Source organism: Callospermophilus lateralis, chromosome 2 (assembly GCF_048772815.1).
Source record: "Callospermophilus lateralis isolate mCalLat2 chromosome 2, mCalLat2.hap1, whole genome shotgun sequence".
Classification (NCBI taxonomy): Eukaryota; Metazoa; Chordata; class Mammalia; order Rodentia; family Sciuridae; genus Callospermophilus; species Callospermophilus lateralis.
The window spans coordinates 1,452,945-1,468,726 of record NC_135306.1 but is presented as its reverse complement, the minus strand read 5'-3'; the positions used below and the strand labels follow the sequence as shown (position 1 = coordinate 1,468,726).

Sequence of the window (15,782 nt, the reverse complement as noted above, 5' to 3'; positions counted from 1 at the left end):
CCTGGGTTGATCTGTCCAATTCCTCCACCTGCCGGGCATGGACGCTGTCTGGCCCAGTCAGACGCACTAGGGGAGTTTGCTTGTGGAATCCTTTATTTGCTGGGGCGAGAGCCTCGGGCAGCAGCCAGCCCAAACCACCACCTGGCTGCTGAGAGGACAGTGGTACGGCTCCACAGGAACACATGGGCACTGCCACTTACTGGAAACAGGATGAGCACTGGGAGCCAGCTGGCCAGCGGTGGGCCACCCTCAGCCTCCTCCCTGCAGCAGAGTCATGGCCAGCAGGCTTGGGTGACAGTTCTCCCAGCCCAGGAGGCTACAGCCCCCCCAGCTGGTGGCTCACCTGGAGGATCCTGCGTGCACAGGTGACTGGAAGGTAAGGCGGGGCCAGCTGTGAGAAGACCCCCAGTGCCTGGCCCTGTCCCCAACCATCCCGCAGGCCTGACTGGTGGGAACTCCAGGAAGTCCCCGACTGGCAGAAAGCAGGACGTGGCCCCCAGTGTGATCTGTGGGCATTGGGCCTGCCTGACCTCCCCTGGCCACTTGAGGACACTTACAGTCCTTCTGCAGCTGGGCCTGCTGCTGGGATAGGAAGCCCAGGTTCCTGCTCCATTTGGTGAAGAGCTGCAGGGCCTCCTGGCTGGCCATCTCCATCCGACCTGGGAGAGAGGGACAGCCCCTGGGACTCGGGGAGGGGCAGCTGCTAGGATGCCCCAGCACAGAGGTCTCAGGCAGAGGGGTTTACTCCTGTGCCCCCCACTCAGGCGCCACTCACTGTACAGCTCCAGCATGTTGAAGGCCTCCTCCTCGACCTCCATCTGGGTCAGGACAATGGCGTAGTCTCTGAAGTTGGTGCCCAGCACCCGGTACTGCAGCACACCCAGGGCTAGGAGGCAAATGTGCCCCCAGGTGGGCACAGGCCACTGTGCCAACGGGGCAGCCATGGGACAGAGGGCAGATTGAGGGCAAGACCCAGCAGACCACAGGAGAAGTCCCCAGGCTGGTGCCAGGAGGAAGTGGCCAAAACGACATACGGATGCACAGCTGGGCAGCTGAGGGTCTTGCCCAGTGCATCCTCGGGAGCCTGAGGAGAACCTGGGCCACCCCATCTGACCTGTTTCAAGGGAGGTGGCCAGTCACTGTGCAGGCACCCGGCTCTCTGCACCCAGGGAGGAGCCCAGGGCCCTGGGCTGAGATGCCCCACAGGTGTCGGGCATGAGGGGCAGGGAACGTGAAGGCCACATGCTTTGTCTTGGGGTGAGAGTCTTCTCACCCCGAGGACCGGCACCAAGTTCCCAACCAAGGCAGGTCCTTCAGCTGCCCATGAAGAGCTGTACCAAGACCTCTGGAGCCATCCTGCCAGCCCTGGCCCTGCCCACTGGCCTGGCTGTCCTCCAGCGGGCTCCAGGCAAGCACTGCCCGATGAGGGCCCTGCAGCATCCTACTTACCGGGGTTCTCAAACACCCATCGGGAGCTCTGCCTGGACAGCTCCATCGCGTTCTGGGTGCACCCGTCCAGCCTAGAAAGGAAAGACCCATGGGAAGAGACAGGCTCTTCTTGTCCTTGCTTGGTCAGCTGGCCGGGAGGCTGCAGAGACTGGTCTCCCTGATGCTTCAGTTGCCAGGAAACCCTGCTGTGAGGAGACAGGCTATCAGGTAAGTGCCACTCCCTGTCACCTGCCCCGAGACCCAGGTCCACATGGAGCAAGCAAGGGCACCCGCAGGGTCGGTCTGTGGTAGGGGCAGAGACTTGATGTGGAACAGTGCCAGTCCCCAGAGGAGCAGACCACCGCAGGGCCGCAAGCCGCTGCTCAGGTCCACTGGGAACAAAAAGAAAACCCCAGAGGGAAGACGCAGCAAGTTCTAGACCTTGAGATAATGAGGCAACTAAAGCTGAATGACTAAAACATCAGGGTTGGGGCCACTAAATAGATGAAAGGAACAGAATAGGAAGTTCAGAAATAAAGCAAGACACACAGGGGCGGATGCCTGTGACCAGCGTCGGCCTCCCGATGCATCCAAGGTGTGAGACCAGAGAATGGGGAGGGGCTCCCCAGGGGGACATGGCCCCCAGGGCCCTCGGGGGGAGATAAAAACTTCCTCAACAGCGTGGACATGAGCCACTGGGGAGTGGGTGTGCATCTGATGTATACCACGCTCCCTCATATTTAAGGATCCCTACAAACACAGTAAGAAACACCCGAGAGGAGCATGTGCAGGGCATTTGAACAAATGGATCCCTGGAAGCAGGAGGGGCTTGCTGACGAGGGCTGGTGAGCCCATGGCTCCCACGTCAGGAAAAGGCACACTGAAGCCAACACAGGTCCGTTTTGGCCCACAGATGGCAAAGAACTCTGAGAAAGTAAAAGGCTGAATCGGGTATCCATGCAGGGAGCCTGCTGTCCCCAGCATCGCCACTCAGGGACACAGAGCAACCTCCACGTCCAGAGGAAGCGGCCTGCGGGAGCTGTGGGTGGAGGCTCGTGTGTGGAGGGCCTGCAGGGGGCCTGCCTGGGGCCGGTGCAGTGTGCTGCCCACTTACCCATGCCGGGTGGACAGCACCTTCAGGTTGTTTTCTGGGGTGAGAGTCACCATGACGCCTTCTACGTATTTTGTGTTCTTCTCCACCATGAAGCCCTTCTCGTGGGAGGCCACGGCAAGGAGGTACCAGGGCCCAAGAAGCTGCATGAGGGGCAGTCAGCTGAGAGGCCCTGGTTCTCCTCCCTCAGGGGTGCCCAGCCCTGCCTACCCGCCATTCATGCCTGTCTGGGTTGGCCCTGGGGACCCAGAAGCTGTGTGGCCTCAGAGAAGGGGCCTGGGCCCTAGGACAGACCTGCTGTTGGAGAGGGCTGGTACCTGCTTGGGATTCAGTCTTCCTAGCCACACCAGCTGGGTGCTGGGCATGAAGACCAACACTAGCAGAGAGCCCAGCTGCAGCACCCTCATCCTCTCCAGGCCCAAGCACACCACTCACCATGGGAGGATGTGCTGCCCTCCTGCTGGGAAGCTCTTATATGGCTCTGAGTGCCAGGATGTGGGTGGCCACTGACCACGGGGCACCATCCTGGCCACTGTTCTTGCAAAGTAGCAACATTACCCAAAGGGCAGCAGGGTGGCCTGTGTGCCCACCCTGGACCTGCAGCATGGCGGAGAGGGCGCCGGGGTGTGTGCAGGGCCTGCTCCTGCCTCCTTCTCCACAGAGGTTTCCAGGATGAGCCCCCTAAACCCTCCCAGGATCTGCACTCTCCTGGGTGAGTCTAGGCAGACTAGATGCTGCTCTGCAGGGCCAGACCTGATGGGGTTGAGGTCAAGTTCAAGGGCAGTGCAGACTGGTCAAGAACAAGTAGTTCTTCCAGAAACCACGGGTTTGGATATCTTCTGTTTCCATCATAAAAAATACAAGAATTCCTAAAAGTCTTTTTTAAAGTGCTCCTACCTGCTTCTGACCACGGGCCCTCTGCTCAGCCAGCCGTGGCCTCCCCCATCCCAGCCCTCTGGCACCCCGCCAGCCCGACCTGTTCCCTTCACCCCACCACCTGGGCCTGTTCTCTACAGCCAGCTCCCACCCTGCCACTTCTCTTCCCGAGACCCTGTCTGTATGTCCCCAAAGTCCCCAAGAGCTGCCTGCCACCTGGGCTTCCCACCGCTGCATCACTGTACCATCAGAGCCTCCTGTCCTGCAGCTGTGGGCAGAAGCACTTGCAGAGTCTGAATGCACAGCCCGGGGCAGGTGGCTGGGAGCCCTTCAGCCACCCAAGGCCTTAACCTTGCTCACCCTGGGATCGTCATCCATTCACTCATCAGGGAGAGTTACTGAGCCTTCTGAACAGCAGCAAGACCATGGGTGCTGAGGGCCCATCCCAAAGCAAACTGAAGCTCTGGTCCACCTTCCTGTGAAATGGCAAAACCAGACTCAGTTGTAGAATGAAATCACATGAAAGTTATGGTGAGCCCAACCAATGCCTGGGGAAGGGTCAGCTCTCTTCCCCTCCTTCAGGAAATCCAATTAACCAAGCTCCCTGCATTTGGGATTGCAAATAACATCTCTAGGAATCTAACAGCTTCCCTTTTGTGTGTGTGTGTGTGTGTCGCTAGGGATTGAACCAGGGCCACCAGAGTATATGCAAGGCAGGTACTCTACCAACTGAGCTGTGTCCCCAGCCCTCTGCTTCCCTGTAAACATCCCTGTGCAGGCTTTCAAGGCTAAAGATTGAACAACGTCTGTGAAAAGAGACTTTCTTTTTAATATTTACTTTTTAGTTGTACTCTATACCTTTATTTTATTTATTTATTTTCATGTGGTGCTGAGGATCAAACCTAGTGCCTTGCAACTGCTAGGTGAGTGCTCTACCACTGAGCCACATCCCCAGCTCCTGAAAAGAGCTTTTCTTTGCATCTGTTTCTGTAAGCATGCTTGATGTTGTATATAACACTCTTCTATAAGCATGGCTTGAAGGTCTGCACTTTGCCTTCTGCCATGTTGATCAGGAATAAAAAAAAAAAAAATACCAAAGATAGGACAGGTCTAAGATGACGCCAAATGATCTATAAATGTGAGAAACTGTGGATCAGGGCTCAGCATTTGGAGTTTGTTCTCTGAGCCCTCTCGAGTGAAGCTTGCCGCCTCTCCGCAAGGAGAGGTCTGTTTCCTGCAACGCCTGCTCATTCTGGCCCTGAGCCAGGCTCTGGAAGCTGGCTTCCCCCAGATACCACGCGACTGGAGTCCAAAAGGAAGTCAGAGCTACTGAGGGTGATCTGTGAGAGCCTGGGAGCAGCGGGACCCTCCAGCCAGAGCAGTGCTGGAGGCCACAGCCAGGGACTGCACCACAAAGCAGAGGGTGGTCTTGGCCTCTGAAGATATCCGTGGTGGGAGGGGTGCGGCAGATGGCCAGCAGATGGCCACCAGGCCAGGTTGGTAGGCAGAGAGGTATGGGAGGCTGATTCTCAGCAAAGTCACCAGACAGTGCCCCTGGGCGCACTGCAGTGGAAGACCCGAGGGAGAAGCCAGACTAGGGACTCAGCTTGTCCAGCAGGGGGTTGGCCACTCCCTGCCTTTGGCATGACTCCCAGGCTGAGTCCCAGGCTAGAGGGCTGGAAAGCCTCAGGCGGGAGTGGGCAGAGATATCTGCTCCCCAGGGGCTGCTGCCTATTGAACCTCCACACACAGAAAAGACCACCAACTCCAATTTTAAACCGAATTACAGCAAGCTTGCATTGTGCACACAGAGAGCTGGCCAGCGACTTCCCCACCCTGACCTGGACCAGAGATCAGCGCCCCTCAGGGAAGGAAAGGTTTATATAGCACAAAAAGCCACAAAGGGGGTGTCTTGGGAACCTACAGCTAACGGGGTTCTGGCAAACGTGATGCAAGGGCAGATGGCAGGTTAATGATCTGCATGGCTTGACATTTCAAGGTAGGGAGTAAATTCAGATCCCAACATCAGAATTCATGAGGAGCCGCTGAGGTTTCAGAGAGGGTTGTTATGTGGTCGGGGAAGCCAGGCAGGGGTGAGTTCAGAGCACGGCAGGAATTCCAAACAAGTTTAGGAATCTCAGGAATTTATAGTAAAGCAGAAATGAGCTTTTCATGACTTTGTGACAAGATGGCTCCCAGTCTTAAGATGGGATTAGGCTGGGCTCCTCACTGCCCAGGAGCTGGAGGTGGGTTCCTAGAGCCGGGCGCCCGTGGGCTGGGCAGGGCCATGTCTGGCTGTCTCCAAGAGGGTCCACAGTCGAAGCAGGGCAAGAGGTAGGGAGCTGCAGTTAGCAGTCAAGGCCTGGCCAGGGTGGGCCCACTGGCCTATGGGCTATTGATGGTCTCCTGGACTGTCACAGAAGCATCTCCTTGGCTGTTGACTTGGGTGACAGTCACCCAAGGTGGTCTCCTGGCCTGTCTGTCAAGCCTGTGGTCGGACCATGGCCCAGTTGTGCTAGGGCAGTGGGGACCAGTTGTTGAGAGACCCAAAAAGATACCTAGAGACAGTGTGCAAGGCATAAGGTTTATAAAACATGTTTTGGGGAGGTCCAGGAGCCAAGAGCTGGACAAACAGCACCTCCCCTCCATCCCTCATGGAGCCTTGTCCAGGGTCAGCCCAGGGCACAGGGCACGAGTGCTCTCACCTCTGCAGCACGCCCCTGGCTCCGCTAGTGCAAGGAGGGTCACAGGTCAGCCACAGGGCAGTGGCATCATGAGCTTGCTTAGTTCCTGTGACCAGAATCCCAAGGAACAGCTGTGCCAGGGGCACACAAGAAAGCACTTGCCAGGGTGACACCAGGCTGCCGAGGTGCCCCAGACGAGGGACAGAGAGCCAGCGTCCTTCACAGTGGGATTTATCTGGACAGAATGTCCAGGCCATTCCAACTTGGCTAATGATATACCTAGTCTAGTTATCTCATTAGATCAGAAGTCAGCTTGTCACAAGTTATGAAGGATTCATTTCTGTTTTCTGTAAAAATATCAGGATGTCTGTATGGCCTGGCCATTAGTTGATGTTGTAAAGCTGATTGGAATGCCTGCCCGTGCCCTGAACTCACCCATGTCCGGTTTTCCCTGACCATATAACAACCCTTTCCTAAACCTTAGTGACGCCTCATAAATTCTGGCCTTCCCTGGCCGGATAATGACCCTCTCTGAGTCTCTAAGATCTCCATAAATTCTGATGCCGGGGCCAGCAAAAATGTAAACTTGTGTTATGCTCCTCAGAGTGTTGTTATCTGTAAACGCCCCCCTTGTGTAATTTTTGGGCTATAAAACTGGGCCAGAAAGACGCCTCGGGGCTGTCCTTGGCTCCCACGATTTTGATGGGCAAGGCAGTCCAGCTGGTCGAAATAATAAGCTTGCTTTAATTTGATTTTAATTGGAGTCAGTGGTCTTTTCTTCGTCGTGGTCTAACACTAGGTCCTTGGGAACAGAAAGGGTCTTTTAGGGACACAGTGTTACACTGTCCTTTCAGGACAGGATGCCACGCCCTGTGGCCACAGCCCTGTGAGCAGCCTCTGCCACCCTCTGGCTCTCACAAGTCCAACCTGCTCTTCTCCCACACTGTGCCCTCCTCAGAGGGTCCTGCCCAGCAGTGCCTCTTTCCCTGAGGTCTGGGGTCTCTAAGGCTCTGCCCTCTCAGATGGGGGTGGGGGCCGCTGGCCTGTTTCCTCCTCCCACCCCTTGGTTTCCTGTTTCCAGGTGCCCTGCAGGGTGCCCCTCAGGTCCTCTTCAGAGGCGCGGGGAAGCAGCCGGGGCAGGTGGAGAGCTGATGCCCAGGTGACCTTTTTGTTCTGGGGACTCCTCATACACCAATTTTGTAACAAGATGCTAAGTTCAATTTCTCTTTTCTGAACACACCTAAGTGGTCTCTGCCTCTGACAGAAGATCAAGGGGCACAGACTCAGTCTCAGGTCTGCCTTGATCTCTGCATCCTGACATTAGACCAATCAGCAGAGACTGGGACTCGGGGGAAGGGCCAGCTCACCCCACTGTGGGAATGCACCAAGGTTGCTAGGACTGGGATGGTGCTAGGCTTTCCGCCACCTGGCCCGTCCTCACTGTCGTGGCCAGCACGTTGTCCTGCGGTGCCACAAAATCACTGTGCCTAGAGGACGCTATGAGAGGGGTGGAGAAGGCTATCCAGCCCCACCGAGAGAGAGGAGAGCCACTGCTGTCTGTCTGGTGGTGGACACTGCCAGGTGGAGTATGGGAAAACAGGAGTCCAGACCCAGAGCTGCTTGTCAGGCCCTGGAGGACCCAGGTGCTGGAGGACACATTACAGAGACGGTCCCTGGACAAAATGCTGCAGGTGCCACGGGCACCAGGCAGGTGGGAGATCCTCCCTTGCTCTCCACGGCCCATTCGTCCTCCCAAAGACCACACCGGCTGAGTCCAATGGCCTCGACAGGAGCTGCTGCCAGACCTTCCTCAGCCGGGTAGCAGCCTGCAGTTCTCCCTGGGATGCACAGCTGCCTCACCGCACCTCTGGCAGGCAGGCTCCCGTAGCAGGAGGCCGAGAAGAGCCGGGCCAGCAGGAGCAGGGACACCACTTCTGCCTGTTGCCTCACACCTGCAGCTGGCTCCTGGAGACCTCAGACTGCTGCCCAGGCAGCTGCTGTCGGCTTGCAGTTCTGACCCACAATGGAAAAGCCTTGGGAGGCGGGGAAGCAGGCGCATCTGTGTTCCCCGGCTTCCACAGGAGGACACTTGATGCGTCCCCATAACCCCACAGGTGAAGTGAACAGGATTCCAGCCCTGCATGGACCTGCCACTGTGCTGCCATCACCTCTAGGACCAGAAGCATCTCAGACCGTAAGCAGGGTTAGGGTGGCTTCTGACCTGTCACCCCAGGTGCCTCATGGAAGAGAAAGATGTAGAGGGTGGAGAGATCATCTTTGGAAGTCCATCTCTGTTGAGAGCCACAACCAAGTCAAGATGGTGCCTGGCATTTTGCCAGAAGGAGTGGTTGAGGGGTAGCGTCAGCGAGCCATTAAGATGATGATAATTAAGTTAAGCTGTGTATAATTATTAAGATAATGACTGATTGCTGTAACTGGATGATGCTAAATTGAAACAAGCTGTGTATTCAGTTGTGTATATAAACCTCTGCTGTCCGGCAATAAGGCGGCTCCTGCTACCTCGGGTGCCCGCTACTTTTGAGTTCTCGAGAAGTTCCTGTTGAGTTCCCATTGAGTTCTCGTGGAGTTCCCGTTGAGTTCCTGTTGAGTTCGCGTGGGTTCTGGAATAAAGTTCGTTCCTGCGTGAATCTACAAGTGGCTCGTGACCTCCCGGTTATTTGTGCCCAGCCAGACTTCGGCACATCTCTCCAAATAACCATTCTCTTCTTCAAATTAACCCTTTGAATTGTCCCTTTAAAATACACATTTCATCTGAAACATCCCAGGAACGGCCCTGGGTCTAGAGAGGAGAGCTACACTGCTGGGAGCCATCAGCCAAGTAGGTATGACAATGTCCTTGCCAGCGTACCCCCATGTTTCTTTAGTGGAAGGACTCGTGGAAATAGGACATTTTGCAGCTACATTGCATGTAAGGTGACTTGCTCAAGGGCCAGGGTGGATCCGCGTTTAGGGTGTTCCCGGTTTAGCATAATACGAGATTAGGGTGTTCCCCATTTAGAATAGGGCGTATCCTGCTGCCTGAGTTCCTCTTGAGTTCTTAGGGTCAGACAGTATATTTGGGAGACAGAAGCCCAGTGGGTGTGGATTTGGGCAGAGAACGTGGATTCCCCCAGAACGTGTTTGTAGAAGGCCGGAGTGAGTTTGGGAATAAAGAATTGCTGTTTGAATCTATAAGCTGTGTGGAGGCTCGTGATTTGTGCCCAGCCAGAGACTGCGGCACTACACAATAACAGCTGGACATGGGGAGCAGCACAGATCAGCAAGAGGCCACCAGGCCAGATGGTCACTGAAGCTGGGTCTCTCCACAATCACCTAAAACTCAAGTCACCCTAAAGGAAGGACAAGGCAACCACGTGAATCAGGGAAAACCCTAGAAACTTCACATTATCTGAGCAGAGGCGGCTCTAGGCACTCTGTCTGAGATTCCGTGGAGCACAGGGGAGCAGGGACACCAAAGCCCACGGGAAGAGAGAACAGTCAAGAAACGCAAGACTCATCTAAGGTGACCACAGGAAGAGCAATCCCATTCCACAGGAAAGTCCTGCCCAAGATCCTGGGACCAAAGGCAGGAGCCCCAGAAAAGCCCTGCGCACTGCAGATTAGAAGCATGAGGAGGCACAGGTCCCGCAAGGCCAGGAGGACTGGACCCCAGGGCCCCACATGGCCACCATGTTGCGGATGGGAGACCGAAACCCCAGAATTCAGGTGCGGAGTCCCGTGGGATGGCGTGAGCGGGGGTTAGGGTTAGACAAGGTCACGCCGAGGAGCCCTGTGGGATTGGTATGCTGGTGAGAAGAGGGTTGGGGCAGGAAGGCAGCCCTCATGGGGGACAAGCTGGCCAGGACTTTGATCATGGACCTCCCAGTATCCGGGACTGAGAGAATGAAATCTCTGTGGTTCAAACTGCCCACAATGGCAGCCCACGCAGATGGGACAGTCACTCGGCTGTCCGTTAGAGGAAGCAGACCTCGGCACTGTACTGGGTGCATTGGGGCAGCACTCAGACCTCCAGACATCCGCCCCACCGTGAAGCCAACAGACAAGGGGGCTGCACTCGCACTGAGCTACTCTAGGAAGTGACAAAATAAAGCGGAAAACACATTGGCCAATGTCCACACACACACAAAGAAGAAAATTGTAACAGCACCCGAAATTGAACCAAAGGTGCCAAGACAAACACTAAGGTGGTAAAAGGACATCTTAAGTGAGGAAATTTTTAAAACTAGGGGAAGAAATGAACAAGAAATAGAAAGAGAAACTGAGATGACTTCACTCATTGAATATGAGCACATTACCCTTGTTTGACTAATTTATTTATTTTAAGTGGTGCTGAGGATTGAACCCAGTGCCTCACACATGCTAGGTGAGTGCTCTACCACTGAGCCCCAGCCAAAGCCCTTTCAACCATTCTTTAACCTGCTTCTTTTATATCTGGTAACTCTGGTGTGGGACATGGTTGACAGTACGTTGTAGAGGCCCTGCTTTCTGTAACCGTCTGCATGGTGTGGACTGTTGTTTCACACTGAACTCTGTTCTCCCCAAAATGCACGAGTTGAAGTCCTAGCCCTCCGTGTCACTGTATTTGAGAGAGGGTCTTAGGACACACTAGGGGTTGGGTGACATCAAGGGAGGGGCTAATTGAATAGGGCTGGTGTCCCTGTAGGAACAGGGAGACTGCAGAAGGGCTCCCACACACCTGCAGGTGAAGACACGGTGACAAGCTGCTGTCTACATGCCAAGAAGAGCTCTCACAGCACCTTGAGCTTGGACACCCAGCCTCCAGAACTGCGAGACAATGAACCTCTGTGGTGGGAGCCCACAGTCTGCAGTACCTTTTAGGCAGCCGGAGCAGAGAGTACCATGTTCCAGCAGAGAGCCCAAGTACAGGCTAAGCTCCTTGAACCTGTCCTTTGGGGGACAGATCCCAGGAAACTCACTTGCACCAAAGTGCCCCTCATGTGTCCAAATTTGAGCCCTAAATGTCTCCTCTGGGTCATGTGGGACCTGGTTTGGGATTTAAGGCCATCTTCAATGTGGGCCTGTGGTGTCTAGCCAGAACCTAGCCCACTAAACCTAACTTCTTATGAGATTTTGAGCTGGGGCTGTAGCTCAGCGGTAGAGCACTTGCAGCATGTGTGAGGCACTGGGTCCAATCCTCAGCACCACATAAAAATAAATAAAATAAAGGTATGGTGTCCAACTACAACTAAAAATATTTTTTTAAAAAATCCTATAAGATTTTAAGTTCTGAAAATTGCTTTGAAAGTTAGGCTAAAGCCAGATTCATCGAGGTTTCTCCACTGTGATGGGGCTGCCCATCCCCAACCCCAGCCCAGCACCTCTTGACTGCAGGTTCCAACCTCCTGCCTGCCCCACCCAAGGCAGCTGCTCTCTGGAAAGCTTGGGTTGTCTTGCCCCACTTATGAGGAGCCAATTAGCCCCTAAAGGCCTGTCTCAGAACCACCCATCTTCCCTGCCTGTTCTGCTCTCCAGCCCCAGCACCCGCATGTGGGCAGGCAGCGATGGTGCTGGTGGTGGGGTGAGAAAGGCTGTGCAGGTGAAGTCAGGGTGGTGGGAAGACCAGGCAGAGGGCGGGGGAGGAGCCACATCCAGGGGGCCTTGGACACAACCACTGTGGGGCTTCAGTTCTGGACAACAGGGAGCCATGGATGAACACACAGAGGAGTGTGGACAGGTCTCCTTTTATTTATGAGTCCTGCTGAGATTACACCAGGACCCCTGTTCACTGGGCCCCAGCCTGGGGCTGCATCCAGCTCTCCAGGGCAGGAAAGACTCTTCCAGGGGGAGGAGGATGCTCTGGGCCCACTGCCCTCGTAGCCTGAAAATGGCAGGGCTGGGCAGGTCCCTTGGGGGCAAGAGCCCAGGGCTGCTGTTCCCACGTGAGGCACATACTTGGCAGGGCAGGTGGGTCTCCAGCTGCTCCACCTGTCACACCCAGCCCCAGTCCCAGGAAAGACACTGGGCCGTGGGTTTGCCAGTGGGTTTATTTTGAAAGCTGGTGCAGGTGGCCCCTGGGGTGGGGCTCAGCCGCAGGACTGGGGCAGGAGCTCCTCTAAATCAGCTCCTGCACACAGAAGGGGGTGCTCAGGGCTCTGGGCCACTTCCAGGGTCCCGAGGAGGGGTGGGTCAGGGCTGGGGATCCAGTCTCCCAATTGCCTGGCTTTGGCAAAAATCTAGTCCCTGAGCCTCAGTGCCTCTAGCCACAGGTGGGGTAGTAGTGCTGACCACTGGGGACTGGGCTGAGACAGGTGGGGAAGCACAGGTGGTGGGTCAGTGCAGAGCCAGACACAGGGCACCACAAGTGGGTGCTCACAGTGCCACGCCCCACCCCACACCCGGGCAGGGCCTGAAGGGGCAGAGCCACTGGCAGTCCTGCACAGCCATGATGGACAAACAGAGGAGATGGGACCACCCTCCTCTCTTCCCCCATCTCTCTCTCTGCCCCATACCCCCAGGGCCCCACTTGGCAGCTTGGGGTCACCACCCTGTGGGTGCCAGCTCTCTCCAAACCATAAAATGGACACATCTCTGGAGGCCCCATCAGTGCTAGGTGTCCTGCTCAGAGGGTGAACGGCCCTCTCCTGCCCCCGGAACTAGCACCAGGCGGCTCCCATCAGGGCTCCACTGAGCCAGGGCTAGGGTCTTCAGTGCAGACTGAGGGGTGTGGGCTCACCTCCTTCAGGAGCTTGGCACACCTCCCTGTGAGACAGGGCAGTGTGAGGTGCAGGCAGGAGGCTGGCGGGCCCCACCCAGGGGCTCAGCCCAGTGTCAGCCCCAAGGGACCTGGACTCACTGTGCCGTGACACCAGGTAAAGGCCCGTGTCTGCTGTCAGCTCCCGGAACCTCCAGAACCCAGGCTCATCCTCCCTGTCGAGGCTCCGAGCTGTGGGGCCAGGGGATCTGGGCAGGCAGTCCCCGGGAGGGCAGGGCAGACCCCCCACCTGGGCAGAGCTTACTGAGGTACTTGAACACGTGGAACTCCTTGCCCTGCCATTGCAGGGACACTCTCAGGATGGCGTAGTGCTCGTAGTCTGTGTCCAGCACGTGGATCTCCCTGTGACCTACAGGGCTCAGTGGGGTTGGGCAGCCTGAGAGGGGTGACCTAGGAAGCCAGGCCTGCAGGGCCTAACTTCATCCTGTTCCTGACCAGCCTGGGACCCTCCTGCGATGCCCTGGGAGGCGGAAGCAGGCCTGCAGGGGACCCAGGGTGCTAAGGGGAAGGAGGGCCTGCACCCAAGGAGCCTGGGAACAGGCCCAGGGAGCAGCAAGGCCAGGAGTTGCTGGGCGTGGGCAGGACGCTGCGACCCCAGGGCAGGGCAGGGCACTTACCAGGGAAGGCAAACTTCCCCACGGCGGTGTCTCCTCCTGAGCCCACCACTTTCTCTGTCGTGCAGCTTCCCGAGCTGGAAGGCAGCATGCGCCCCTCAGTCCCAGCCACCTGCGCAGCCTCCCCCCCCAAGCGCTCCTGGGCCCCGCCCCGAGTGGGATATGCTGCAGGAAGGGTTCCTGCAGAGTCCCTGGTCCTGAGCCCTCCAGCCGCCACCCACCTCTAAGCCCACTTTCTTTTCTTATAACCTGGTAGGGCTTCATCAAACCCCATACTTATATTTGGGGAAAATGCTGATCTAGGGGTCTGGGGGTCAGCTTTCTCCGGAGCTAGAGTCCCAGCAGGGGCACAGGGAGGGAGGGCAGGCACACCCTGTGAGGGTCCTGCAGCCACCAGACACACCCCCAAGCCATCCCCCAAGCAGGGTGCCCTGGCCACGTCTGGGCAGGGTCCCAGCCTCTCACTTGTTATATGCAGCCTTCACGGTCATGTTCCGGCCACTCAAGGTGATGAACAAGCCCTCCACTTTCATCCCAGCATCCAGGGCCATATTGAACTCCGAGGCCAAACCAACTTCCCGCCAGAACCCTGAAATCTGGAGAGAAGAGCTGCAGCCGCCCTGACTCTGAGAGGCCCAGCTGAGACTCCATCCCTGGACTCCAGGGTGCATTTCAGAGGCCGCAGGCACAGAGCTGGTGGCCAGAGACTCAGAGGCAAAACAGCAAGATGTCTCAAACCTGCTTGCCCCCACTAGAGTCATCCTTCTCAGAGGTCCCTTCAGACCATCGGCGGTGATGCCCCTCCCACCTGGCCTTCTGGAGCAGCCGCAGGGCCAGCTTGAGGTGCCCCAAGAGAGCTGGCCTCTGCTGCCTCCAGGCCAGGCATGTGGGGAGATGAGCAGGCCCTGGCTGCCCGCAGGGACTGGAGAGCAGAAGAGCATGTAGAACACAGGCCCAAGTGGCTGGGCCTCTCACCAGGCTGGCCCAGCCCAAGAGACCCAGCCCTGCCGCCTCGCTGCAAGAGGGCCTTCCTGCCACCAACTCGCACCCAGAGCCCGAGGTGCCATCTGAAACTCGGAAACAGCTGATGTTACAGCAGTAAAGGACCTGTCCCCCTGACATCTGTCCTTCTGAACATCCCCGCGTGTCTGGCCTGCAGGAGGAGGACCGACCGGGACAGAAGCCCACAAGCTACCCACCCAGGAGAGGGCCTCCTCTGGCCCCACCACCACAGTGCAGAGGGCAGGGGTATAGAGGGAACCCTGTCAACCTGGGGGACAGTCAGGGGCCACCTGGGACCCCAACCCTGAAAGACCTTGAGGACCAGCCAGCCTGGCTGAGGATGGCAGGCACCTGCTGTCACAGGGCCCTTCCGAAGGCCTCTGGAGAGGAAAGGCTACAGAGCTCAGAGCCCCCACCAGGGCCCTTAGCTGTCTGCCCTCCTGGGACACTGACCAGGGCAGGTCCTGGGGGCCCTCAGGTAGCCGTGCCAGCACCAACAGGGCGTCAGGGGCCTGCGGTGGCTGAACACTCTCCGGCCCCTCCCTGCCCAGCTCCCCACTATCCCCCGCTGTCTGCCTGCAAGCCAGGAAGGAAAAGGCACCTTCTGCAGGTCTAGGTCCACCAAGGTGGACGCCACCCGCATCCACACCAGGAGCACGCTCAGGGTGGTGCCTGGCCGCCTGGCCGCCATCGCAGGCTCCGTCTCAGTGCCTCTCTCCCACAGGGCCTGGGCTTATATTTGGAGAGTGGGCAAGAGTGAGCAGCCACCAGGAGGACGTCATGGGCAAGTGTGGCTGCCAGCTGCCCCAGACTCCTGGCGGTCAGCACAGTGCCATCTGGTCCCGCTGACGCCCACACCAGGGAGGGGTTGGCCAGCAGCCAGCCTTGCCTGCCACCTTCCTGCCAGGACATTGGTGGGTGTGGGGGGCTCTGAGGGCCTGACAGGAGGAGCAGGCCTCGCCCACACCCAGGGGGCTCAGACCACCCACCTCTGGGGACGCTGGGGTTTGTGGGTCTGGGGATAACAGAAGAAGCATGAAGGCCTAGGCCCTGGCTCAGCCCAGCCTGTGGCCTTCTGCAGCCAGTGGGTGAAACGCGAGGGTCCAGCCAGCCCGGCCCCAGGCATCAGCTCTTCCCCACCATGCCCGCGCCCCACGTCCCCACACCCACCAATAACATACCTGTGCCAGACCAGGATGAGCAGACAGAAATGCAGGGCACCACACCGTGCCCCTTTAACCTGGGCAGGGGCCATGGACTCTCAGGGGAGAGGACTGGTGCCTCTGGACACTGACCCCTGGTCCCTGCCTCCT

General features: G+C 57.4%; 2 protein-coding genes across 2 annotated transcripts; both read right to left on the bottom strand.

Annotated features, from left to right (window-relative positions):
- Positions 1-316: 316 nt before the first annotated feature.
- Lcn6 (lipocalin 6) lies at positions 317-2,946 on the bottom strand. The gene is made up of 6 exons (XM_077108745.1): positions 2,857-2,946; positions 2,543-2,682; positions 1,450-1,520; positions 776-886; positions 558-659; positions 317-369 (listed from the first exon to the last, which is right to left on the bottom strand). The coding sequence occupies exons 1-6, from the start codon at positions 2,944-2,946 to the stop codon at positions 317-319; spliced, it is 567 nt and encodes a 188-aa protein (XP_076964860.1).
- Positions 2,947-12,754: 9,808 nt separating this feature from the next.
- Positions 12,755-15,160, bottom strand: Lcn8 (lipocalin 8). Its single transcript, XM_077108744.1, has 6 exons — positions 15,071-15,160; positions 13,933-14,063; positions 13,471-13,544; positions 13,098-13,202; positions 12,935-13,024; positions 12,755-12,840 (listed from the first exon to the last, which is right to left on the bottom strand). The coding sequence occupies exons 1-6, from the start codon at positions 15,158-15,160 to the stop codon at positions 12,755-12,757; spliced, it is 576 nt and encodes a 191-aa protein (XP_076964859.1).
- Between the last annotated feature and the right edge of the window lie 622 nt (positions 15,161-15,782).

What these genes read in the sequence shown, in the direction of transcription:
- Lcn6 (XM_077108745.1), bottom strand. Translation starts at nt 2,946, where the DNA reads ATGAGGGTGCTGCAGCTGGGCTCTCTGCTAGTGTTGGTCTTCATGCCC. An exon ending in ATGGGTGTTTGAGAACCCCG is followed by an intron (nt 887 to 1,449) that starts GTAAGTAGGATG and finishes TTTGCCTCCTAG; the next exon opens with CCCTGGGTGTGCTGCAGTAC. An exon ending in CAACATGCTGGAGCTGTACA is followed by an intron (nt 660 to 775) that starts GTGAGTGGCGCC and finishes CCTCTCTCCCAG; the next exon opens with GTCGGATGGAGATGGCCAGC.
- Lcn8 (XM_077108744.1), bottom strand. Translation starts at nt 15,160, where the DNA reads ATGGCGGCCAGGCGGCCAGGCACCACCCTGAGCGTGCTCCTGGTGTGG. An exon ending in GTGAAGGCTGCATATAACAA is followed by an intron (nt 13,545 to 13,932) that starts GTGAGAGGCTGG and finishes GCTGCCTTCCAG; the next exon opens with CTCGGGAAGCTGCACGACAG. An exon ending in CCACGTGTTCAAGTACCTCA is followed by an intron (nt 13,025 to 13,097) that starts GTAAGCTCTGCC and finishes CTGGCCCCACAG; the next exon opens with CTCGGAGCCTCGACAGGGAG.